Source organism: Esox lucius, chromosome 9 (assembly GCF_011004845.1).
Source record: "Esox lucius isolate fEsoLuc1 chromosome 9, fEsoLuc1.pri, whole genome shotgun sequence".
Lineage (NCBI taxonomy): Eukaryota > Metazoa > Chordata > Actinopteri > Esociformes > Esocidae > Esox > Esox lucius.
The window spans coordinates 11,120,080-11,148,074 of record NC_047577.1 but is presented as its reverse complement, the minus strand read 5'-3'; the positions used below and the strand labels follow the sequence as shown (position 1 = coordinate 11,148,074).

Below are 27,995 nucleotides of genomic sequence, written 5' to 3'. Positions count from 1 at the left end.
AACGAGCGATAGGAGGAGGCGACAGAGCTGACTGAGGAGGGGACAGGGAGACGGACTAACGAGCGATAGGAGGAGGCGACAGAGCTGACTGAGGAGGGGACAGGGAGACGGACTAACGAGCGATAGGAGGAGGCGACAGAGCTGACTGAGGAGGGGACAGGGAGACGGACTAACGAGCGATAGGAGGAGGCGACAGAGCTGACTGAGGAGGGGACAGGGAGACGGACTAACGAGCGATAGGAGGAGGCGACAGAGCTGACTGAGGAGGGGACAGGGAGACGGACTAACGAGCGATAGGAGGAGGCGACAGAGCTGACTGAGGAGGGGACAGGGAGACGGACTAACGAGCGATAGGAGGAGGCGACAGAGCTGACTGAGGAGGGGACAGGGAGACGGACTAACGAGCGATAGGAGGAGGCGACAGAGCTGACTGAGGAGGGGACAGGGAGACGGACTAACGAGCGATAGGAGGAGGCGACAGAGCTGACTGAGGAGGGGAACATCTTCACTAAAGCATGGTGGTGTTTAGAGTCGACTGCGCCTCTGATTTGCAGGCAGACATCTCTTCTGAGCTGATTCACCTCAAACCAGCCCAGATATTTCATCCCTCAGCTGAACTACTTACCAAACGGACCACGCAAAATATCCTCCCTCTCGGTTTGTTTCCCTCCCCCCCCCCACCTTCCTCTCCCTTTCACCTACCCGACCTCCTCCCCTCTCACCAGTAACCCCGTGTGGTTCAGCGAGTGATAGCGATGGATAGAGAAAGCCATAGCTCTTCATGTTTTTATACAGGCTCATTTTCTTTTGCACTCTATTACCTTCAGTTGTAGAGCGAGACACACACAACCATATACACACACGCACACACACATAAAGGCCACAGTAAGGAAAGATTGGGACACAGCGATAACTCAAGGTATGAATATATGCATACCTATGCTGCCAATGGGATCTGAGGTAGTAGCTGATGTGGTGCTTGTTTATTTTTAGTCCTGCTTTCCAACTGAAGCTTTATGGGAAACATCTACGTTATATTCACCAACAGCAACGGTGCATTTGAACTATATTCAGCTGAGATTTACTGCACAAAATAGAAAGGAGAAGGCTGTGGATCATTTGTGTGTGTGTTGGGGCTGCTAGTGTGGTGTGTAATGGTTTCAAAGCAGAACAAAACCTAAGTAGAACATCCAACTCCACAGAACATGAATTTCCTAATGCCACCTTGCATACCAAGCAGTCTAATGTCTAATATATGGAAATGCATTCCTTGTTCATGTGAATATTAAGTTTCACTAATGTTATTTGTGTGAATCGGAGCATGAACAAAAACAACGTTGCAACTGCTAGATCCGCACATTATTGTTTGAACTTCTGATTTAATGCCTAAAAGAACAGAAAAAACCCTGAATGTCTCAGATCGTTCTCCCTACCAATTCAACCGGTCAGGTTCACTCGTGTCCGTGGTCGCGAAAAACTATGGAAACGTCACGAGGAATTCGACCCCTTGTCTCGTAATTAGGCCAAAGGGCTCGTTCTGTGTGTCTGTGATGGGACCTGTGGCCCGCGGGGTTCAAAGGGCGCGGACACAGTTACCGTTGAACTGGGGGTGTTGGTGCCGTATCCCGAAGACGGAAGGGACGCCAGGGACCATCTTCGGCCGTCCGCTCTGCACAGGGGACAGGGGAAAGACGGGTTGGGAAAGAGGTATTGGATACAATTTAATACCAACAAAAAAAAATGTACGCAACTTTCGTACTTCCTTGAGTGACATTTCTGTTCAACCAATTATCTTTAGCTAGCTCGCCTCATTTCCCCCTTCTCATTTAACACCTCCCTCTGCCCCTCTTCCCTCTTTCATTCTGTCTGACAGTATGCAGGGGTGACTGATGATGCACGGCCATTTTGGCACGTGGACGCACGTCCGTCTGGCGGGGACCGTCACGTGCACACAAAACACACACACACACACACACTCTGTCATGCCTGTGTCAAACGGGTGTCTGTAATCTGTGGGAGTGTGTGTGACAAAGAGGGGGAGATGGGCATTGTCCAGCAAATGGCTGTAAATAACGTCTCTGCACCTCATGTCACTCTGCGTGGTTCATTGTACTGTAAGCTGGTCACAGAAAGAGGGAGTCTGTCACTGGAATGCTGTCACTTCCAAAACGAGTGTGTCATGTTCCTATGGGAGATTTGGTATTACATTACGTGTTTGATTGTGCTGTTTAGCCAAAGGCTTTCGGATTATATTGTAAGATTATCAGATTTAGTAGATATTACTACTAGATTAGATTATAATACTGAGTGCTACCTGAACGTCTTACCCCTTAATCCTGACGTAACCCCATCCTGTCAGAACCCCAGACTCTCAGAACCCCAGACTCTCAGAACCCCATCTTGTCAGAACCCCAGACTCTCAGAACCCCATCTTGTCAGAACCCCAGACTGTTAAAAAAAGTTGCTTGATTGAATCCCAAGATGACATGGTAAAAAAAACTAAAAACTTGGTCTGCCCTCGAGGAAGACAGATAACTAATAAGTACTGTACGTAATATGGCAGCCCTCGACACCTTGTAACATTTCTGGATGGGTTTAAAGCAGAAGTCACATTTTGTCTGGAATAAAACATTTAACCAGTTAATGATGTGGCACTTTGGCTAGTAGTAGTGAACGTTGTGATAATATTCACCTCCTCGAGGAAGCAAAAGAGAAGTGGGCAGGACCGCTAGGAGAGAAGTTCCGTGGGCTGTCCAGGGGACTGCTCCCTGTGGGGGGGGGCAGAGGACGGAGGACAGACATAAGACGAACTGTCATCGTAACTGTAAAGCACAACACAAGATACATTCCTGTAAAGACGGTATCAAATGTTATACCTATATGCCCAGGAAGGGGTGAATGTGGTCGAGGGAGAGTGGGAGATGTGCTGGTTAGAATTAGGCTCTTCCTGTTACTGGTACGGCAGCTGAAACACACCAAAAAAACAAGCCTTCAATATACACCAATCAAAACACATGTAAACCTGACACAACAATATATACAGCAATCCCATCACATGTAATCACAATCATATATATATACCACAACACATGTAATCACTGTCATATACACCTATCACAACACAGGTAAACCAATCACGGTCATATATATACCTATTACAAACCTATGAGATGTGTTATTGTGAACTCATAGGGTGATATGGGGAGAGCGAGTGGGGGTAATGATATGTTGAGAATTATATGTCAATGACTTAACCCTCCAGATGCAACAGGAAAAGAAATAACACGTACACACACACACAGAGCAGCATGGCACAGATCCCATTATTGGTGATGGGACTTGGGGAGGTATGATTCGTACACATACTGCCATGACAGTCACACTTCCCGTAGTCACGATACAATCCAGTCACCGTGTTTGCCTGCTTCATCTCCAGTCCCCATCTCTCCACACCACTGACATCTTGCAGGATGAAAACCCGCGAGCCTCTATCTCATTATACTTATAATGATCTCAGGCCAAATGACTCACGGAGGAGTACAACGTAGCCTTAAAAAAAAACATCCTCAGCAGACTTCTCCTCATCGTCTCAAACCTCACCCCCCCCCCCCCCGTCGGCCAACGATGGTCCACTGATGTCGGATACGGTCTACAAATGACTCAGTTCTGTTGTTCTGTACACTGCGCTCTTTCTTACCCACTAGCAGCGACTTCAGCCCCCGCCGGCATTGTCACAACAGTACCGGGGGAAGATGGTCACCAGGTGGTATTCTACAGCTTGGCTACTCAGTGTCCTCCTCCGCCTGAGCCAGAACAAAGCCACGCAGTAGGCCAACCGTGCGGGCCCGGCCTGCCGCTCCCCTCGCCCGACGTGTCTCCGCGGCGGCGTTGTAAAAGGCACAGTGGCTGCCAGCCCGACGGGATGAGGCTAACGGTGAATGACAAAGACCTCGGCAGGGTTGGCCCCGCATTGCATCAGCTACGCTGCTCTACGCGGCTGGGATGTAAATTGCACACACACGAGCACACGCACACACATACACACTTGCATTGAGACCATTTTCATAATGCACTGATGCATTTCAAATAAAGCTGGAAAAATCACTCCAATCCACCTTAGCCTCCCCCACTACCTCTCCTCCTTCCTCTCCTCCCTCCTCTCCTCCCTCCTCTCCTTCCCACAACCAATTCTCCCCCTCCCTCTCCCTAATCCCTGACTCTATTCGCACCCCTTCTCCCATTTCCCTCTCATCTCACCCCCCTCTCTCCTTCCTCTTCTCACACCGCCCGGCTCCTCCCCCGTTCCCCCTCCCCCTGCCTCATCTCTCCTCCCCCCTCTGTCTTCTCAACACCATATACCTTCTTCTTGTGCACTCTAATGCTCATCGTCAGAGCAAATAACACAGGCAGACATTACAACACCCACACAGCCATGTCTCTCTGTGGGGCCCAGGCCTGCATCGTCAAGCCTAGTGGAACACACATACGCAAATACACACACACACACACACTCATTTTGGCGAGGAGGGTAGTGAAATATTTAAAGGAAATGCATTAGGTCTGGTTTGGAGGGTGGAAGTGGCTTAACACTGTTCAACTCTAAAGCTCTCTGAGGACTGGAGAAGAATTAAAGAAACACTGAGATGGAGAGAAAGCTTCCTGAGTCATTCCAGTCCCCCCTGTCCTTCCTCTGGACCTCCATATATTTGTGGTTCAAATTTTCCTATTTGGTCAGATAACAGCATTACCCTTCACAATGTGTCACACAATCAATAATGCTATACAGTACAGAAGGATTCTTCAAGTATTTCAGTTGGAAATCAGAACGTGATATTGAACGTTACCCTAGTGACCCAAATCGTCCACAAACAACTCCAAATAATTCGACTATTTGTAATGTGATTAGACATTAGCTCTCATCTCGGCGTCCACCAATCACATGCCCGGGGTCCACTTCGGGTCCCGACCCATAGATTGAGAACCCTCGAAGTGTAGGGCACCCCCGGTGACCTTCTAAATGAGCACATACCATCTAAATTATGAATGATGTTTGTTTAGGAATGGCGCGCCTAGCGGAGAAATATCTGTGTCTTCATGGGTTCAGACTGGTTCTCCTGACATGGGAATCCTATCATTCTCCTTTCAAAACCAGAGAAAGAGAGAAAGGGGGGAGTGGAAGAGACAGAAGCAAGAAGAGAGAAATTGGAGAGCATGTGAAGAATTGAGAGGAAAAAAGGAGAGACTAGTGTCAAAAATAAAGTAGAATGTGAAGGAACAGGGATACACTTCTTTCGGATTTCAGTTCAGCCACATCAGACGTTCAGGCCTAGCCTGACAGTGAATTAAAGTGATGAGTCATTCATGGACTGGAACTACCATTCTTCTATCACAAAGTGAAGCTTAACTTCTGTCAGATGGATGTAGCCCAGAGATAGAAGGTAAAGAAAAAGAAACAAAGAGGGGAATCGCGTACGGACAGATTTGAGGACTCTCCTGGCAAGAGTGAGAAGGGAAGGGGGGGGGGGGTTGTGTGTGTTCTCCTTCCTCTCTGATTTGGCTGAACGCTGAGTGACAGGGTAAATCCCTCCTGTCACACTCATGCAGTACGGGGTGAATCCTCTTGCTTCCGGTTTAGCGAGAGCGCGCGCATGCGTTATCGCACTCTCTCTCTCGGAAGACCACGGTAAATCAACAGTCAAGTCCTGTCCCAGGGTCATGTGCACCAAGCCAAACACACACTTGTGTCACGTATCAAACAGCGTCACGGTTTACAGAATATTGTCAAGCATTTTCCACCCTGTTGACAGGGATGCATGGATAATGTTGGCTGTCTTCAGTGGAGATTATCCTTAACGACCAGCCCCCAGACTAATCTCCAGCATACAGTGTCTACAGATGACATAAGATTGATTAATTTCTCATCTATTTATTCATCCATTTATCTACCTAGGTACATCAAATCGGGAATCCCTTCTTCTTTCCTGTCATCAGCAGTGACCCGAACAAGAAGCAACATGCACAAGGAGGATGTGTGTGCGTGTGTGTGTGTGGGGGGGGGGCACTGTTACCATGACAACACACAAGTCACACTCCACTTAAGCGAGCGGTGAACACATCTTGAGCTAGTTTCCACCTCTATAACTATCATTAGCCACGTTTCCATCGACAGATTTTATTTAAGTACGGCGTGTGAGGATATAGACAGGCCGAGACATTCAAAGTAATCAGGAGCAGCCGTGCAACAGTGTTAATGCTTTTATGTCACATGGATGGATCTTTTTAAGACTAAAAAAACAGATTTATTTTAGCAGTTATATGGGGAATGCTGTGATGCATGAATATTGATTAGAACAACCATCACATGTAGCCTAAAGCGGTTCAACAATCTAAGGCGCCGTCTCCAGATTTTCACTCAATTAAAGGTTATATTTGTATGTGTAAGATCATGCCGATAAATGACAATGACATTTTCCCTGAATCTTTTTTGCTCTTTCCCAGAGCCTTTACCCAGTGTGCCAATAATTCTGGAGAGCACGGTATCTTAAACATTTCTAATTTAGCAGAACAACCATAATTTTGAAGTAAACATATCATGCAATGTTCTGCAGTCTTCCCAACATCAGGAGAACATGTATTTTATTAAGCTCCAGATGGAATAATTCACCACGTGTTGAAAGTGCAAAGTGATTAGCATGACGTTCCCTCCCAATAAGACTGAATTGCTATGTTGATCACTTGCTAACACCAATGAAAAAAAAATCTAATAAACTGGTGTGTGGGCAGCTTTATAATCCATAGTCTGTCATATAATCCTTTCTAATCTGCTATATCATAATCCATTGAATCCAGGCTCAGCTGGTGGCAGTGAGTCACTCCATCAATCAGACAGTGGCAGTCAGCTATCTAGCCAATGTCAGTCAGTCAGCTAGTTAGCAAGCTTGCCTGTGTTGGTCAAATAAGAAAACTAGCAAGCTAACCTGTGTCAGTATGATAACTAGGTAGCTAGCCTGTGTCAGTACGCTAACTAGCTAGCTTGCCTGTGTCTGTAAGCTAACTAGCTAGCTAGCCTGTGTCAGTATGCTAAATAGCTAGTTAGCCTGTGTCTGTAAGTTACTAGCTAGCTAGCCAGGGTCAGTCAGTAACTGACATCAGCGTTGCCTGCCAGTCTAGTGTGATCTGTGATTTATGGAGATCAATGGTCCATGCTGTGTCCTCTGACATGTGATCCTTGCCTTATGTGGTCAAATAGTCATAAAATCCCCAGTGTATGAAACATGATGATGATGATGATGATGACGACAAAGCAGCAGATGTCGTGTGTGGGCAGCTGCTCATAATCCATTATAATCTGTGGTAAAACATCACTAGGGTACAAGCTCCACCGGAGGGAGGGAGTCAGTCAGTCAGCCAGCTGGTCAGTCAGTCAGCCTGTCAGCAAAGCTCAGCCAGTCTGACAGTACAGGACAGTTAGTTAGCAGCGTGTCAGTGGGTGGTTGTGTGAGATGTAGAGAATCAATGGCCCATGCTGTCTCTCTCTGTCAGTGGGCTCAATCCATCAGCTGGAGTAACAGAGGAGAAAGCTGTGATAGCAACTGATGAGAAAAAAGGCAAGTTAACAGTGTGTGCGTGTGTGTGTTTCAACATTACTAAATCAAAATGGAAAGTCAATGAAGCCTGAAGCTAAAATACTAGGGCTCAGTTCCATCTGCAAAGTCTTAGGCTGGAACTCTATGATGCTCTCTCTCTCTCTCTCTCTCTCACACACACACACACACACACACACACACACACACACCTATTTAAACTCAGCCCTTGGAAGAGTATAACTCTATTCTCTGTTCTGTTATAGAGGAGGCACTGAGTTACAGAACAAGGGGAAAGAAAGAAGAGGAGAGTGTCTGGGGATGAGACAAAAGAGCAAAAGAAGCAGAACGATAGAGAAAGACAGATAAACAGAAAGAGAGAGAGAGTGAGTTGAAGTTGCTCCAGATAGAGGAGTGGCCAATCACATCCTTGTTTCTTACTCTCCACAATCTGCCCGCTGTCACCAGGTCAAAAAGTTCAAATCAGTGGTAATGACTTGTGTGACGAGCAATTATCTTCCCTGCAGGCGGACTGGCAAACTGCCATTAGTGTAGCAAACACACACACACACACACACACGTCGCTGTAAAACAACGTTCAACAACCTCCCGAAAACAAATCACACACGAGACACCAACTGTGCGTGTTGTGGCACCGGTGTGACGATGAGCGAATAAGGAAGAGAGGATCGAGAAAGGGCGGAAAAAGAAAAAGCAAAAGAACAAGTGAGACAGAAGGGAAAGGTATTGACTGTGTGAGAAAGGGAGAGAGAGAAACAGAAAGAGAACGAAAGAGTAAAGGTGAGTGTAAATTGAGCTGAAATCCAGTCAGGCCATAGAGCACTGCCTGACTCAGCCGAATCCCCAATGCCACCCTACTATCTACAGAGCACGCTATTTTCAAACCGAGCCATATAGAGCCGGGTCAAAAGGAGTGGACCACAAAGGTAACAGGGCACCACTAGACTAGGGACGCACACATTAAGTAGTCACACTTGACCCACCCCCCCCCACCATAACTGTCATAATTGCAGAGAAAATAATCTTTCATTTAGACAGTTGTACACCCACACACCAGCCGAAGCCTTTAGCCACGCACAAGTACGCTCCAAAGTATGAATGAACGGGACCAAAACATCCTCCTCAGAAGACACCCCAGGATGTGTGTGCCTTCATTATGTTTTATGGTCTCGTTAACTGCTTTCAAAATGACCTTTTAAAATAAGTACACGACTATACCTCCTCCAGTCCCCCCTTCACTGAGACAACGCACACAGAAGCAGTGAGGAATTGTCAGGGCCTTCAGAGAACGCCTAAGGACGGACATAAATATACGTTTTGAAAATATTACCATTCTGTATTACTTAATATATATTTTTTGTGATTTAATCGTTTTTGTCTTCCACTCTTAATGGTCTTCCAATGCAATCACTTTAGTTTGTGTTGGAAAGAGAAGGCTTTATACCAAAGAGAAAATATAATTCAATCAAAAAATGCTGGGTGGTCTCTGGTTAGACAAAATCTAGCGAGGCCCTCAGGACTTGGATAAGAGAAACCGGCCCACGTCATTGCCATTCAACTCGATTACAGCAGCTTTTTTGGAATGACAGTACAAACATCCAATCACAATGGGTGGGACTGTTTTAGAGGCAAATGACATGTTTTGCCTTCTAGAAAGCCCAGAAACACATCACCAAATGAGAGTAAAGAGCTAGCATTTGCCTTGTTTGTGCATGCTTTTTGAGTTGTCTGACTTTCCAAGTTCCTCTAGCAGGTGTCCTCAACAGATATGTCGGCTGGAATTTTCCTTGATTATTTAGTTCCATACAATGTTTTAGAGCAGTGGTTCCCAACCAGGGGTACTAGGACCCCTGGGAGTACTTGGCCTCTCCACAGGGGGTACTTGAAAACACTCATGACACCATAGACTTACTAGTTAAATTAACATGAGGGGGTACTTCAGGGGTACTGAAAGCAGTGCAAAAACATTTTGGGGGTACAGTAACTGAAAAAGGTTGGGAGACACTATTTTAGAGTATATCTCCCCCCTACAGAAGGCTCAGGTCCAATAGCCAGGGTTCCCCACAATATGGGGGAGACTTAATGGATGTCAGTAGATAGTACGGTCTCAGGTCGAAGCGTCCTACGTAACAGCCATTAAAAGAAGAAGGTCCATAAAGGTCCTGACAGGGTAACCAACACACTGTTGGTCTCTAGACAGTCCTGCCGTGTTTCCAGACCCTCTCCAGAGGACTGCTGCGATAGGTCATCCTGGTGGGGTGGATAGGTTTTCTGCTTGCTTATCTGCGTGCCGGCATTGGAGTGTGTACGTACTTATTCCACATGTCAATGCGGTAGTGGGAGTGTGTGTGTCTGTGTGTGTGTGTGTGCGCGCGTTGGTGCGTGTGTTTTCTGTAACGTGCTGAGTCACAGGGCAGACAGGAAACAGACCTATGTGATCGCCAGGATATTGATCCACCCCAGGCCACTTCCTCTCAGGTGCCATTTTCCACGACACTCCCTCCGGCTTTCCTGAAGGACACAGCGTATGTTTACCGCTGTCTGAGAAGGAGAGGTTATATGGCAGCGAAGCCCCAGTCTGGAGCTTCAGGCTGATGACCACATTACGGAGCACTAGCATTTAGCGCCTGTTACCTGCTTGAAGCAGCATGGATGGAAGTCAAATCTTATACACAGTTCCAAGAGATCCCGAAGGAGAAGCCGATTGACCGGGCAGGGCAGAAAAATGGACTGAAGGGAGGAGGGTCATTTTGGGACGACACTGAGGTTTCCTCAGGCTTTGGCGGCGGATGGGAGCTGTCGCGACGTGGTTCTTGTCGCTACGCATTACCCGGGAGACGTAAATGGCGTGACTACGAGTTATCGAAGGTAGACTCAGCGAACAGGCGCGGATGCAGAAAGTAAACAGCACAGCGGGTCCACAAGAACACACATAGCGGTGAACCTAGCTATGTGGAACGGCACTCTGTTTTGGTCTGGCGGCTCCAACAATGTGACAACACAACGCTAAGCAGTGCACAACTGCAGGGGCTGACTGACTGCACGACAGGGAAGTCAGGCGCCTCCCTCAGTTCAATATCCAAAGTGGCGGCCACGTCGTTTCACTGAGTCTAACCACAAGAGAGGGTGGAGTTGAAACAAGGGGCGAGCGAAAAGAGGAGGACAGAAAGAAAAAGGAAATAGACCAAGGTAGAGAATTTCCGCACACAAGGAGGCGGACGGAGGTCTGTGAGCCAGGAAGACAGACAAAGCCAAAGACGAGAGGGAAAATGAAAACAGAGGCAGGGAGAGTAAGGGAAAAGCAAGGAAGGAGGCAGTAGACTATGAAGATCTGAGTAACCCAACCCTGCCTTCTCAAACCAATTTAACGAGGAGCATCAATCGTTTTTGACGAACCACATCGTTGCGTCCTAAATGTGCTCTAATGTACTGGGGCTCATGACAGTGCCCACGCACACGGCAAAGTCCAGCAATAGGTGGGGACAGGGGTGGCCACGGGCCGGGAGCAGTCTGGCCCTTTACGCTGGGTGGCCACAGGCAGGGAGCAGTCTGGCCCTTTACGCTGGGTGGCCACGGGCAGGGAGCAGTCTGGCCCTTTACGTTGGGTGGCCACGGGCAGGGAGCAGTCCGGCCCTTTACCCTGGGTGGCCACAGTCACACCGGTGTTCAGGTTAAAATCATGTCCAGTACTTTGGTCCTTTGCTCCAGCCCGACTGGGACGACCAATAGACACTGTGTACAGATTAGCAGCTGCTTTACAGGTCCAGTCGAACTGTATCAAGCCCAGATAAAGAATTTGAAATGATTTAGAATAATATTTGAACCCAGGTATACGGGAGCTTGATCCTGCCCCGCTTGCTTAATATATCCGTAAATGTCACAATCCTAGGCCATTAACTACACTGGCCTAATTGACAACGCTAATGCACATCTACAGAGTCAGATAAGTGCCTCGTCAAACAGGACCATTTATAACAGTGTTATACTTCTACTAGTGTGTCCTGATTTGCCATCCCATTGTGCCCTGGGGCAGCTGTTCAACCCCTTTGAACCCCTCCATCCTCATTTTGTCACACAGCAATCGGGGCTATTCTAGAAGTGGCGAAACGTTCCTCGAAGGCAACCACGGTGACAGAGCAGACTCGGAAGTGTAAAGCTAGAACAGACAAATGCTTCAGTAGCTACTGACTGAACTGAAGATTACGTTTCACACCTTTGGAACAGTCCTGCAATAATGTATGACATGGTGTGTATTTTCAGGTGTGAAAAATTAATTGGGTCTTCAAGGCCGTTTGACACAGAAATAAATAATGAATAATATCTCACGTACAAGGTGTATTGACTGAAAGCAACTGTATATTGAGATGGAGCTTATGCACTGAATGGTCTAACGACCTTGATTGCTTTTGGTACAACTTCCCTATGCAGGCTGGGTAAATGACCTGAAACTATTCGACAAATAAATTATTTACCTATTATTTAAATGACAAAAAAACACATTCAAATTGGATTCCCTATTACCTTTGGCAGGGTTAGGGTGACCAACCATGTTACTAGAGACCTACCATCCAGTAGGTTTTAACTAACCCTGTTGTTCTTAGAGACCTACCATGCTGTAGGTTTTAACTAACCCTGTTGTTCTTAGAGATCTACCATGCTGTAGGTTTTAACTAACCCTGTTGTTCTTAGAGATCTACCATGCTGTAGGTTTTAACTAACCCTGTTGTTCTTAGAGACCTACCATGCTGTAGGTTTTAACTAACCCTGTTGTTCTTAGAGACCTACCATGCTGTAGGTTTTAACTAACCCTGTTGTTCTTAGAGACCTACCATGCTGTAGGTTTTAATCAACTTTGTTCTTAGAGGTCTACCATCTCCAGGAACAGGGTGGGCTAAAACCTACAGGATGACAGATTCTACAGCAATGGGGTTGGTTAAAAATGATAGGATGACAGATCTCCAGGAACAGGGTTGGTTAAAAATCACAGGATGACAGATCTCCAGGAACAGGGTTGGTTAAAAATCACAGGATGACAGATCTCCAGGAACAGGGTTGGTTAAAAATTACAGGATGACAGATCTCCAGGAACAGGGTTGGGAAGCCCTGCCCTTTAGGACATTACTCATGCATTCCCAATGTAATAACATTATTGTTGTATATGTATTGTTAAGAATATTAATGACATGTAATAACATTATAGTTGATATGTATTGTTAAGAATATAAATGACATGTAATAACATTATTGTTGATATGTTTGGTTAAGAATATAAATGACATGCAATAACATTACTGTTGATATGTATTGTTAAGAATGTAAATGACATGCAATAACATTACTGTTGATATGTATTGTTAAGAATATAAATGACATGTAATAACATTATAGTTGATATGTTTGGTTAAGAATATAAATGACATGTAATAACATTACTGTTGATATGTATTGTTAAGAATATAAATTACATGTAATAACATTATAGTTGATGTTTTGTCAAGAATATAAATTACATGTAATAACATTACAGTTGATATGTATTGTTAAGAATATAAATGACATGTAATAACATTATAGTTGATATGTTTGGTTAAGAATATAAATGACATGTAATAACATTACTGTTGATATGTATTGTTAAGAATATGAACAACATTTAATAACATTATTGTTGATATGTATTCTTAAGAATATAAATGAAATGTAATAACATTATAGTTGATATGTTTGGTTAAGAATATAAATGACATCAAATAACATTATAGTTGATATGTTTGGTTAAGACTCTAAATTACATGTAATAACATTACTGTTGATATGTTTGGTTAAGAACCTAAATCAAGCATAATAACATTATTGTTCCTGTGCATGGTTTAGCTCATTAAAATCCAGTTTTACAGAAAAATATATATTCTGAGTAAACAGGCCTTATACAATTACATAAAAGGATAAAGCGTTAGCTCCCAACATTAATACCGTTGTTATTAGGACAAAGAATGGATGACAATGCTTAGCCTTCAGCCCATAGACAGCTCTTCAACGAGTCGCATCAGCCGTGTACCTTATCGACGTGGCAACATGCACGTGGACGAGCGGAATATTACTCAGCTGTCGTCATGACCAACCAGTTCCTCAAGTCCCTACTGGTATTGTCAGCGCCACTACGCACAGCCACTGTCCAGAAACATCCACCCATAGCATCCCAGTCACGGATTAAGCCTGCTCCTGGACAAAAAAATCAAGCTCAATGGAAAATCCTCATGGGACATACATTGTAGTCCTGGACTTTGCTTAATCTGTGTATGGGAAACAGCCCCCAAGCGTTTCCTGGGCTGCGGCCCTCCAGCCAGAACAGATGCCAAAGCTACACAGCCCAAACAAGACCAAACTGCTTTCATGGTAGAGAGTCTCCCCGGTGCTTTGACTGCACGCTCGGCAGTAATACACAGTGGCTTCAGAAGGTGTTCGGGAACACTTCACTTGATTTATGATTTTATTTTTGCCATTAATCTAGACACAACATGACACACCAAACTGAGCTCAGGTGCTCAGATGTTTCCTCTGAGATGATTCCTCTGAGATGATTCCTCTGAGATGATTCCTCTGAGCACCCTTGAGATCAGCATCAGCAACATAAATGAACTGAAAAAATACATTTAAATTTGTTTTTTAAATATATATTTTCAGATTATGGATTATGTTAAAAATGCTGATATAGGTATGGTCAATGTGTTTATTCTACGGTTTAAAGAAATTCAATTCAATGGAAATGACTTAGAGAGGCACACATTATTCAGTCCCCTTAGACTTCAAATCCATCCCTAGAATCCAGTTCCACACCACTTTTCCATTGCAAGCACCTAATCAGGGACTTTGCCTTCTGTTCTACCTCATCCTTAATTGGACCCACCTGGTGTCCCAGGTCTAGATAAGTCTCTGATTAGGGCATTTCTATTAAAAAATGTATTATTAAAAAATGTGTAACTGACTTCGACGGCCAGATTTGAAATTAAAATGGAATACGTAAGCACACATCAACATTAACCATTGCATGAACTGGCCAAAACAGATGCAAATTATTAGGAAATAATTTGAAATTAACTTGGAATGGTCCAAACTTCCATAAAGAACATGAACTTGGTCCCAGTAACATCAAGGGAGCTGAAAGTTTTTCTTGCCCTCATCAATGTCAAAGCGCATAGGTCGACTGTCAGAAACAGAAAACTGGCCAGTGTGGGAGGGGAAGAAGAAGCCTCTGCTCTCACGAGTGAACATCTAAACATGAGACAACAAACAAAAAAGGAAAATCCAAGCAAAAACCCCCCAAAAAATTGTGCCCTGGAACAGAACAACCTCCAACCAAAGGCGGCAAACACAGTCCTGCATGAGTAACAATAGTTACTCTGCGTGGGTCAACGTTGCTGCGTTTCGAAAGGAACCTCTGTCTTTGCGGATGGTCCGTTTTGTCATAAGTAAGTGATAAATTGCCAAATATGCCAACACAGTTCATGCTTATGATAAATATTATTTTGACAGTGAAATGTCTTCACATCTGGAATAGGCACCGTGGCATATTCGCAATGGTCCATTTTGAAGGAGAAAACATTATTACAGGGGCAGTTCGGTCAAACCCGTCCGCTCTGAATTGTCCTCTGGAAAAACAAATACGACAGGGTGATAATTAAGTAAGCAACCTTCTACATTAGTAATGCAGAGTCCTGGGCGAATCGGGCTAACCAAGACAGACGGAGAGTCTGAAAACTACATTTGCAATGAAGCCAAAAAGAAAAGGAAAAAAAAAAGAAGAGAAGGAAGGGAGGAAGAACAAGTCAAGGCTAAAAGAAAAGAAAAAGAGCAGTTGGAGTACAGAGCCAAACTCCAGTGGGCTTTTGTTAAATGTAGGCCGAGACTCTACCTCGGGCTCAGCCTTTCATTTCATTTCCCCTTTCTTCCTCTCTCCTTCTGCACTCCTCCTCTGCCCTGTTCTAGCCATCCATCTGGGGACGGGCTCAAAGCATCCTCCCCCTCTAATTGGGGGAGTCAGAGAGAGAGCAGAGAACAAGCAGCTTGCAAACACACACACACACACACACACACAAACAATAATAATAGACACCAGACAATAATACACACACAAAGCCGGTGATACCCTGATAAGAACATAAGGCAAACACAGAAAAGGTACATTCAGGTAGATGTGTATTTTGTAAACACTCAAACACACCGGCATGACAATGGAGTGCAACACCTATCTGGCGTATTAGACAGTGTGTGCTTTAATCAAGGCCTCATAATAAGATCAGAGAAAACGTTTTCCTCCTGGGGGTAAATCCATACAGAGAGATTACAGAGATAGAGCTGAGGACCAGAACCTGGTGTCGGAGGTACTACCACACACACACACACACACACAACACACAACACACACTCTGGTGCTGCCGTCGAAGGAGGAGACTGTCTAATCCTCCAACGAGCAGACGAGATGAAGCCACGCAGGCGGATGTGAAACAGTAGGACACCTGGGATTGAACACCACGGTAGAGAGAGAGGAGGAGGGGGAGGGGGAGGAGGAGGTGAGAGAAAGATAAAGAGGAGGGAAGGAGAAGGAAAGAGAGGAGGGAGGGAGAGGGAGAAAGAGGGAGAGAAAGATGAGGGAGGAAGAGGTAAGAGGGAAATCTCGGATTGCTTTCTGGCAGAGGGTGAGACAGACAGACAGACAGACAGAGACAGACAAGAGAGAGACAGACAGAGCGAGAGAGAGACAGAGAGAGTGAGAGAGATACAGTGAGACAGAGGGAGAGAGAGAAATGCAATGAGACACAAAACATGGTGTTTCCAAAAAGGCCCAGACTCCAGAACCACAAAACATAAATTCAACCTAGACATCGTTTCCATAAAGCAAACCTAGAATTACCCCCACAGTACCTCGGCTTAAACATCAACCCCACAGGTAACTACAACAAGGCTGGAAATCATATGAGGGGCAGGAAGGGCCGTCTACACTTAAAAAGAACAGAGAACTACACATCCCAAACCCCACATCAGTTACAGAGCCCATTACCAACCAAGACCTCAGTAAACAGGAGAGACACCCAGTTGAGACGGCATGGGGAATTATACAAAAGTATCCTGCAATGCAACACCTCCCAAAATACATGCAGAGCATAATTAGGCCTTTACCTATGAATTACAGAAATCTAGTTAAGACCTGTCCCATTTCACAACCACCTAAGGAAAGAAGGAAGCGGCTTCTAAACTTCTCATCACAAAGCCTGCGCCTACAGAGAGATGAACCTAGAGAAGGCCGTGCTCAGCCAGCTGCGCTCACACACCGACCCCACTGAGACCCAGGATGGAAACACAGCGAGACCCAGTCGAATCACGACTAAAAGTGAACTACAGAATCGGAACAATCCGGAAACAAACAATCGAAAACAAAACAAAAACTGGGGTGCTATGTTGTCCTAAATGGAGGTCAATCAGCACCTGAGCACTGGGCCTAACACAACATTAAAAAAAGCCTGGACCACACGCAGACTCTGTGAGCCTGGGCTTGTTATTGACAGAGGTCACCATAGGCAGCCCTGGCTCGCAACCGACAGGTCTGCCCAAACAAGATGGTGGCAATGGTGCTGCATTTCTTCCCCCGTGGATTACAGTTGATAGTTACCTCATTTTGAACATAAATGTTTGCTCATGCCGATTAAGCCCCTTTGCATTGAACAGTGAAAAACTAAGAGACAGTTATACATGCGAGAAGGGGGGAGTGAGAGTGATGGGGGGGGGGGGGTGAGGAGAGAGTGAAGAAGAGAAGCTGTGCCCAGTCACCAAAGCATAACACAGCACAGCACTGACCCTCAAAAAAAAAGATTTCCCCTGACAGGTACACTAACACCAACCTTTCCTCTCCAAATCCTCTCTCTGGCACTCAGTGAGACCACTGACCAAACACACCAGAGTGCCTCTGTGTGTGTGTGTGTGTGTGTGTTACACCATCGACTTACAGATCTTAAATCATCATCTCCAACATCCCAACAACATCATCAAAACGGACGGCATCTTACAAAAAGGGGGTCCACCGCGTACGTGAGGTGAAAAAAACGAATTCACAACACCCCTGAAGATTTGTCTACGTATCGTTGTTTCCACACACCAACAAATCCCGCGTTGGGCTTGAGACACGAGAGCCACGCGGGGGACCGGAATGCGTATCCTGAGCGCGCAGTCGGCGCACGGCAACGCGGTTTCCTGGTGTCACCTAAGCACTCAGCTAACCAAGGTCGTCAGGTGAACAAGTCCTCATACACGGTAACCAAAGCGACCGTGGAGAAGGAGGTGGGGGGTGAAGAGAGAAGTACTGATGGGGGCAATTCACCCTGAGTTACCCTACCAGGTAGGCCTACCTTATACTGGCCTACATTATATTCATCAATGAGGTGCTAACTGGAGTAGGAGACTGCAGTTCAGGATTAGTCCAACAGGGAAAATGCAAACCCCAAGCTATTTAAAAAGAACGTTGCCAGTACGTTGCATTAGTTATCGATCAGGCTATACTTGATGATGCTTCCTGCTAATAACATACCTAATAACAGGATGCACACGTAGGCTGTTTTATAGGCCGGTGTAATCTTAACCGACAAAGTGCACCAGGATTTGATCCGACTCATTTATGGAGTGGCGCACGTATATGGTTTCAGCGCCATTTCATTGTCAAGCATTTCATTTCGGACAGTCCTTTCAAGCACTGAGCTTCTGAGTTCCTCAACAAGAAAAACTATCCTCCCGAGAACCCCCCACCCCCCTCCCGTGACCCCCTCCTCCGCGGCGACACATTTCTCCAGGGGGAAACAACCGACCCGCACATTAGCGCACGCCGGTGCCAAAAGCGGAGACAGAGGGGCAACTGTGACACAGCATGATGGCTTTTGGGAGGACGACAACCGAGCTGTCAACTACAACAACAACAACAACAACAACAACACCGCTGATAAAGCTAAAGCTACCAGTGTTAAAACAGGGAGAGAGCCAAGACGAAAGCAAGGCAGGCGGACGGACAGGGAGGGAGCGAGAGAGAGAAGCTTTCACCTTACCTTTTCGTGCGTCGAAACATGTTGCTACCGGATGTGCTGCGCGGTGTTGCTTTGGCAGACAGGCAGGAACCCAGCTGAGCCCAGGCCGAGCCCACACAGACAGACAGACACACAGGCAGGCAGTCAGGCAGCCAGGCAGTCAAGAGGGTGAATACGCTCTCTACAGCATCAGAGTGGCAGCCTCCTCTCCGCCACTCTACTGGCTTTAAAGACACACACACACTGGCTTGTCTGAGGAGGGATGTTGGTGTGTGTGTGTGTGTGTGTGTGAGTGAGAGAGAGAGAGAGAGAGAGAGAGAGAGAGTGAGTGAGAGAGGAGCAGAGAGGAGCAGAGGGAGGGAACAGACTGCCTTGCTTTCCACTCAGAAGGAGGGAGGACTGTGGGGCTGCTCTCAAGGGTAACGGGCCAAGGCAGGAAGTGTGTGTGCGCGCGGGTGTGTGCGTCAGTGTGTTTGTGTGTGTGTGTGAGTAGGGTGAGTGGAGAGCAGTGGACTGTGGACTAATGTGAATGACAAGGCAGAGGAAAAAGACTGGGCGAGAGCGTGAGAGAGAGAGACAGATTGGGAGAGAGAGAGAGAGACAGATTGGTAAAGAGAGAGGATGAGGTGACAGCTTGGTGTGTGTGTGTGTGTGTGTGTGTGTGTGGTAGCAACGGCACGGGGGGTGTGGCTCCCAAAACGGAGATCGGTTCTCGTTGAAAAGCGTCGAAAAGCGAAAGGCATCAGGAAGCAGATAACAGCTATAGGACACATAATATCACACCAGTCCCCTCCCACCCCCCACAGCCTCCCATCCTTCTCTTCTCCTCCCTGGCTCCCCTCCTCCACATAACAACCAACCTGCTACTTCCTGAATCCCTTCCTACTCTCCTGTAAATGCCATATTGGATGCTCTGTGACACACACTTGCCCTGGATATTTCGGGGAGGAGAGGCGGGCAACAACGCCACAGAACACCAAGATATAACATCATCACCAGGACACACGCTCGTGCCTACCCCGCCCCCTCGCCCTAACACACAAGGGAGAACGTCACCTTCGCGAGGCTAGGGGAGCTCACGGAGCACGGGATGATTAAACAAATGTCATCCGCGCAGCAAACGCAGCGCTGCTAAAGACGGACGACAGCTGCACCGCAATGCTGAGGGGACTCATTTAATAATGGATGACCCCGCCGCACGTCCCGAATGGCATCCTAGTCCCTGGGTAGTGCACTGCTTCTCCACAGGGCCCTGGTGGAAAGTGGGGCACTGTGTAGGGGTTAGGGCACTGTTTGGAACGCGACCCGCAGAGTCTAAACTGAGAGATGAGAGATGCAAGGATGAGGCTAAAATATACATGAGTGAGACAGTAGTGCTTATCAGTGTGCCAGTCTGGGGTTGCATACTTTCTGGTATGATAGGACTGTGTGTGTGTGTGTGTGTGTGTGTGTGTGTGTGTGGGTGTATATGTGTGTGTGTGTGTGTATGAATGTATGTGTGTGTATCCTCAAAGGATTTGGACATTATTCTGTCTAGTGTGATATTAAATAAGCCATAAAACAGAGAGAATGAAATGAAGGAAAAGAGACAGAAAATGACAGAAGGAGAGAGGAGGTCTGATATTAGAGGGGATGGAAAGAGAGAGGAAAAAAAGAAAGCGATGAAAGAGAGAGAGGGAGAGGCGTTTCTAGCTCCACCCGTGTTCAGTGTCCTGTGACAGCTGTGACATCTGCTGCCCTGAGGTAAAGGTCAGAGGTCATGGCCATCACCCAGCAGGCCTAACACAGTGGGGAGGTTCACCAATACCCAGGACAATAAATCCCACACTGCGAGTCTCTGGATCCAGTCAACCTGAACACCACTAATACTGCTGAACACTCAAATCATTAGCAGAAAATCACACAGATAATGTAAATACCACCCATGTCCCTGCATATCTCAGCACATAAAAGAATGACATTTGCTAGATGTCAAACATGGTAAGGCACACACAAATGCACACACAAACACGCACACGCAGCTTTTTGAAATTCTTAACGCCACCAGACAGCACCCAGGCCTAGAGGCGGAAGAGGATGTACTGCAGACTGCAGAATAAGCAAAAGCAAATGCAAATGATGCCTTTTGAAGAAATGCCTCTGCAAATGCATGTTGTTCCCATTGACAATACAATAAAATGGAAATGCACTAAAATGGAAATGTTTTCATTGTAAATATTTAGAAACACAGGACAATACCTAGCCTCACACTGTAAGAATGTGGCTCTTTCGTTTGGTGATTAAATAATATCGTGCCCGGTTGAGTCGTGGGAGAGATGGGTTCAGTTATTCACTGAAAACTGCCGCCATGTTGTCTCAGTTGTGTTCCAGTATCATTTCGCCATTAAATGGTCGTTCTCACCAATATGCACAAGATAGGCGTGTCCACCTAGAACAATGCATTCATTCTACAACCCAGAGACCACTATCATGACAGCACTCAAGCCCATTGGCTTATAACACTGTTACAAGCTGTGACCTCCTGAGAGAGAATCCCAAACAGATGTTTTGTTTTTCTTAACTTATCTAGAGACCAAATGTAACAAAACATACAACCATAACACTACACCACAGAAACATAATAAGCCAGAGATACAAATCCAGAGGAAGGTGGTTTTAATGCTTGATGGCGAGATTAAAATCTCTTTCAATCAGTGACGCAAGATCTTTCACTGAAGGTAGCAAAACAATTTTTCTTTCAGGTGCACTCAAACTGTGGTTATGAGTGAACGGTCTTCATTGTTTAGGAGATGTCTCAAAGACAGTGCGCCTCCCAAATTATACATCATTCCCTATACGGTGTCTCATAAAGCAGGGCACTTCACGGGAGACGGAGCAATTCTGGACACACTTTAGATGTGTCTAAGCAAAGCCTCTTTCTAAAAGGAACCTGTTCAGCTACCCGGCAGCACAACTCTAAATCCACCTACACAGGTGTAGGAGAGGAAAATCCTTTTATTTCCCCCCAATGAAAGGTGACAATATTTAAAACCCACAATAGGTGCTTAGTTTAGGCATGAATGGTGCAACAACAACAGTTTAGCAACACTGAAAGTGTATCGCTTAAATTCCCGTCCATTTAACATTCAGCAGCATCGAAGGGTGTCAAGCAGCACTTGTGCCGTTTACTGATAAAAAGACTGATAAATAAAACTTTTCTCCCCAGAGAAAAGTTCTACTTGGGACGGAATGGCCCAAGTAATAAACAAGACTGAGGCAAATGTTTCCACTGTCAATAAAGCCCGTTGAATTGAACTGAACTGAATTGAGAAAAGGCTCAAGTTGTCCTCTGAATGTTTTCCGGCGGGATTGAAATGAAAAGGGGATTTTACCACGTTAGCCGACATCATCAACTCTGCATATGTTGGCTCAGTTGGAAATGACCTTTACATTTGTACACAATCTGAAACGCTCCAAGAAACAGTCCGAAAGGTGCCCAGAGAGAGAAAGGGAAAAAAAGAAAGTCAAATGTAGAGAAAGAAAGAGAGACAAAAAGAGAGATAGAGAGATAGAGGACCCATTCAACAGGGAGCTTCAGTACCATGGACAGCACCAAACACAGACTCGCACACTCACAAAAAGTCCAACTATCAGTCCAACTATCAGTTTTTAGATCGCCAGTGTACGTGTGTGAGCTCAGGGTTGGCAAGAAAATCAAAAAGGTTTTTGGTGCTCAAACCGAATTCTGAATTGACACCTAATGGCATGCACTGACACATTCACGTGGGGGGGCCCCAGATAAACTCCAAAACATATTCTCAGCTTAAATTCCTCAAAAAAGATCCAAAGGAACCACAATTCAGGAAGGCCAAATGTTCCCATTTGCAGACTGCAATTTTTATTATTATAAAACACCCTACATATATACCCAAAACTACATAAACAGCTCCGGAAAAAATTAAGAGGCCACTGCACCTTTTTATTTCCTTTCCAAAAAAGTCGAACAGGAAGGTTTTGAGTGAGGAACAGAAGGGTTAAACTTAAGAGACCACTGCAAATTGAATACTTCTGTTCCTCACTCAAAACTTTATTTTTCAACTTTTTTGGATTGGAAAGAAAAAGGTGGTGGTCTCTTAATATTTTCCGGAGCTGTATACCCAAAACTACATATATACCCAAAACTTGGACTCACCTGCTACTTTTTCGGGGTAGAGGCAGATCCTTCTGGAGAGAAAGGGAAAGAGAGGAGACCGGATCCAACAATAAATATCAGATGGTGTGTTCTGGGTAAAAACTTTACTCTATGGAATTCTGTTCTAGGTACAGTAATACCTTCGAACACCATATATGTTTGAGTAATACTCTGTAAACACCATTTTTGTTACAGTAATACTCTGTAAATGCCATGCTGGCTACAGTAATACTCTGTAAAAGCCATGTAGGTTATAGTAATACTCTGTAAACGCCATGTAGGTTACAGTAAAACTCTGTAAACGCCATGTAGGTTACAGTAATACTCTGTAAATGCCATGTAGGTTACAGTAATACTCTGAAAAGCCATGTAGGTTACAGTAATACTCTGTAAACCCCATGTAGGTTACAGTAAAACTCTGTAAACGCCATGTAGGTTACAGTAATACTCTGTAAATGCCATGTAGGTTACAGTAATACTCTGTAAAAACCATGTAGGTTACAGTAATACTTTGTAAATGAATGAACAGCTGTGTGCATTAGAGGTACAGAAGCCCAAGGTTCTAGACCAGAGGTGTCAAACCGGTTCCACGGAGGGCCGAGTGTCTGCAGGTTTTTGCTCTCTCCTTGTACCTGATTGATTAATTAGGTCACTAATTGGTTAGTTTCTACCCTCACCTGGTTATGTAGGTCTGAACTGGGAACCAATTTATAGGAAAAACCAAAAACCTGCAGACACTCGGCCCTCTGTGGAACCGGTTTGACACCCCTGTTCTAGACCATCAGCTAACTGTAACTATACAGAGGTTACAGACAGTGCACATTAAAAAATACCACCCTCCCATGACTCAATGCCATGATTATTACCCCACGCACTGGCTGACTGGAGCCAGTCAGATCCAAAATGGCCACCATGTTTACAACATTGGGACAGAAAATCACGAAACTAATGTGATTGTGATCTATTGGGATTGATCTGAGAAAGGAACCCTTTACAGTCTCCTGGTTGTCTCCCCCATCCAGGATCATATTACAGTACTGCTTCTATCTTTAAGGCCATGAAAGACATTTATTAAATTATTCTATAGATAAACTTCTATTTGTAATGACGTTTTCATCCATTTATATCAGGGACAAGGACGCTACTGTGTGTTACCAGTGTAAGATGACTGAAGGGAACGCGATTTGATGCATCTCTGCAAGGTTGGAGGTTGGGAAAAAAATTTAAGGAGAAAGAAAGTGAGGTAATTACAAAATACAGCCGGCCTGGATCTTGGAAACCAATAAAAAGAGAAAGAACAAAAAAACGAAAAGAAAGTAATTGGTTTTTAGAGTAGCTTTCATCTAATGACCTGTGGCTCTTTTTTGTTCTCTGACGGTCTTTCCCACTCTCTGTCACCCTCCCACTCTATTTCTCACTCTACCGCCTCCTCTGCTCTTTTTCTGCCTCTCTCCTCTCTCCGCCTCTCTTTCGCTCTCTAAACATTTGCGGGCAGAAAATCCAGACAAAGCTAACCGACGCAATACCACTGGAAAGTCCCTCGGTATAGTCTAGCATTCCCCAAAACAAACACACACAACAAAGTCCTCGTAAATAGCTTTAGCACCATGGAAGAAGTCACACAGGAACATTAAAACAAGTCACATATCTAGGCAGGGGCGCCACCAGGGATTTTGGGCCCCGTGACAATATATCACATCGGGCCCCACCCAGATGCCCACGGGGGGGAGGCACGCTGCATACAGTGGTGTGGGGGCCAAAGCACCTTTAGAGGTGTGCGATTGTTTAATATTGGGTGTGAGTGCACAGGGATTGGTATCACTACAGTAGGACTTGTTCAGGGCTATGGGGATGGACAGACAGGGCTGCTGAGCCTGAAGCTGCATCTGTTGGGCCTAGAATCAGGCGGGGGCAGGGACAACTGATTTAGTATTGATAGTTTGCTAAACGTTTGCCTGCATTGATTAAATGACGGGTAAAAGAGGAATTAAATGTAATAAGGCAGAATTTTATATGAAGATATACAAATTTTTAGGGGTGCAAAAGTAAGCTATTTCACTATGGACTAAGCTAATAGGTTAATTTCCACCACTCATTGACTACACCCACCTTCCTTTTAGAAAAATTGGGTAACATACTGTCGCCCTTTCTTTTCTCTCTTCTCTCTTTTCTTTTCGTTTTAGTAAACTCCATTTTTCTTTAGTAAGTAGAGACATCCTTCATGCTCCACCAGCACTCCTCACTTGCAATTCAGTGCTGTTCGTGCCTGGTTTGGAGACAGGACCAAACCATTTTATAGGGGGGGGTAGTGTGCAATGCACAATACAGAGGCTCTCTGGATGTTCACTTTCTGCCAAAAATAAGAAAATAGGATGAGTGGATAAGTTAATAATTGTATATTTTAATAAACAATTCAATGTTTTTTTAATTGATAGATTTCTTTGGACCTAATGTTCTAATAATTTATTTGGGCCCCTGTAAGTCACAGGTTCAACATACCGGATGTGAAACCTCGGAAGTGGACTATGTCGGCGCCACCGGCTAGTGGGCAGCATCGTTCTTGCCTTCAACTACTTTTCCTTAACGTTCTGAGCAGCACAGGTTTTGGCACCCTGGAATCAAGCACCGCGATCTACCAACTGAGCTACACAGGACCGGCAAAGTGTTTCCATAACGGTAGCTACGACAAGTCGTTGAACGTAGACAGGATGAGGACTGGGGGGGGGGGGGGGGGGGGGTCGAGGGGGCAGGTTAGAGATACAGTACACTGCACTTCTCTCAACAGGGGTGACATCACTGCCGCTGGTCCTGTCCCTGGCTGGGACGTGGAGCATCACGAGGCCCTTGACAAGAATTCCCCACTCCGGATGTGGCACCTTGGAAGGGGACTAATGGAGGGGGACTAATGGAGGGGGTGATGAACTGAGAGAGGGGTAAGGAGGGGGTAATGTTTCCCGAATGCATCTTTAGGCGATGTCCGTTGTTGGAACAACGGAGCTTGGTGAAATCTCTGAGCCGTTTCCCGAAGCCAGTCTTTACTAAATGGGGAGATTGAAAAGCGCTGTTTAATAACTGAGCTGCTAAATACTGCCGTTGGATAATTGTTTGCTCTTTTTCTGTCACTTTATAAACAGAAGAGCTCATCTAAAAACTGAATCAAAAAGGGTTTATCTGTCTCTCCCAATGTTATCTCTCTCCATCTCTCCTTTTTTATGTATTAATCGTGCTCTCTCTCTCTCTCTCTCTGTCTGTCTCTGTCTGTCTGTAGGGCCTCTAGGTTACCATCTCTCTCTTCTTGAATAAATATTTCAATTTTATATTCTTTTCATAAATTAACACATGGCTATCACTGTCCTCTTCCATTTTAAAAAAACAGTAATTTTTGTTATAATCTGTAAAATGTTACATTTAATTACGAAAACACTGGAGACAGGTAAGCCTATAGGCCCTTTCTTATAGCAATACCTAAAAAAAGAGAGAATTATAGTTTTTTTTCAGTCTTTGAGGGATCAAAACTAGGTAGCTAGTAGTAAGATTGTTCTCTCTCATTCTCTCCATGGTAATTGGTTTTTGTCTCAAACGGGGGGAAATAATCTCGGTAGATTGCATAATTGTACATCCATCTGATGTTCAAAGACAATTTGCAAAGGTGGATAAGAAATGTTCATGACCTGATGCTGTCAGACATTTCTAACTTTGCCAGCATGTTCCTTAGAACTCTCCTGTTAGTTACGTGCAGTTTTACAATGTTATGTAATTTATTTTGGGATTTATGATCATTTCAAACTATAAGTTGTAGGTAGCAGAGTTTTATTATAACACTTTTTTAGTGTTATACAGAGGTCAGGGGTCATTCCATAAAGATGAATTGAATGCTTTGCAGGTTAATTTTCAGGATCAATAACTGAAGAATTCCACAGTAGAATTGTCTGATCTGGTTCCAACCTACAGAAAATAATGTGGGGTTGCTCGATTTAATCCTCCCAAAATGTTGCCTATTGTTATTTTGGTATGGTTGCATGTTTAGTGCAGTCACAAACAGTCAAAATTGTATGGCGATTTTGTCAATAATTTTATAGATGTATGGCCATATCTTGGCCTTAGATAAAGATACAGGCAAGCTACTTCAGCAACTCCTTCAGACTTAGCCCCCAGTTGACATCCAAAGCACCAGTCCCAATTGCTTTCATATTTTTCAAAGAGGTCAGGGGTTTTTCCGTAAGGATAAATTGTGCATTTAAAAGGGTAAATTGCATCATCAATAATTGAACAATTCCAATGTAAAATTGTCTCATCTTGTTGCAACCTATAGATACAACTGTGTAGTTGACAATTGAAAAGTTCCAAACTGTTACCTAAAGTGGGTCTTCACTTTAGCTGTAATGAATACATGAACTACTTTGATGAAAAGATCATCACCATTAGAAAACAAATAACTGGCTCCTCCTTAAATAGTTATTGTCCTGAGAATATCCTGAACCTCCCTGACCAGGTGTCAATGGGAACACTTGAATTTTTTGATCCAGTATCGCTCGACACATTCACAAAATTTGCAATGAATTCTAAACCCCCAAATTCTCAGCTAGACCCAGTTCCAACAAAATTACTTAAGGAGCTATTTCCTGTGCTAGGTGAGCCAATGTTGAACATAATAAATTGCTCCCTTTCCTCCGGATGTGTACCAAACTCACAGAAAATAGCTGAAATTAAGCCTCTTCTAAAAAATGTTTATCTGGATCCTGACATACGCTAACCCTAACCCTAAATAGGAGGCAGCTGCCTCTGATTACATCCAACGTGGATTATGTAGTGGAGGTTTTGGAGTGCAGGGGCCTGTATATACGAAGAGACAAAGAATACAATGGAGGCGAGACTTAAGAAATGATTGGCCAATATCGAACCTCCCGTTCCTCTCGAAAATCTTAGAAAAATGTGTTTCCCAACAACTGAAAGCCTTCCTGAAGACAAATAACATTTATTAAATGCTCCAGTTTCAGACCCCATCATAGTACTGAGACTGCACTTGTGAAGGTAACAAAAGACCTTCTAATGGCCTCAGTCAAAGGTTCCGCATCTGTCCTGTTGCTTCTTGATCTTAGTGCTTTTGACACTATTGATCACTCCCTTCTCTTAGAGAGACCCATATTGGGCTAC

At 44.9% G+C, this 27,995-nt stretch overlaps 1 protein-coding gene across 4 annotated transcripts in view; it reads right to left on the bottom strand.

Annotated features, from left to right (window-relative positions):
* Positions 1-27,995, bottom strand: part of LOC105012133 (microtubule-associated serine/threonine-protein kinase 1) — a 73,802-nt gene that overhangs the window by 32,968 nt on the left and 12,839 nt on the right. The window contains exons 2-5 of one of the 4 annotated variants that reach the window (XM_010872771.4): positions 22,842-22,873; positions 2,877-2,965; positions 2,693-2,768; positions 1,597-1,669 (exon numbers count right to left, since the gene is read on the bottom strand). In XM_010872771.4, coding sequence (XP_010871073.2) covers positions 1,597-1,669; positions 2,693-2,768; positions 2,877-2,965; positions 22,842-22,873 — 270 coding nt within the window. Of the gene's footprint in view, positions 1-1,596; positions 1,670-2,692; positions 2,769-2,876; positions 2,966-18,691; positions 18,922-22,841; positions 22,874-27,995 lie in introns of those variants that run through there. The other 3 variants (XM_010872772.4, XM_010872774.4, XM_010872773.4) reach the window with 3 other exon arrangements.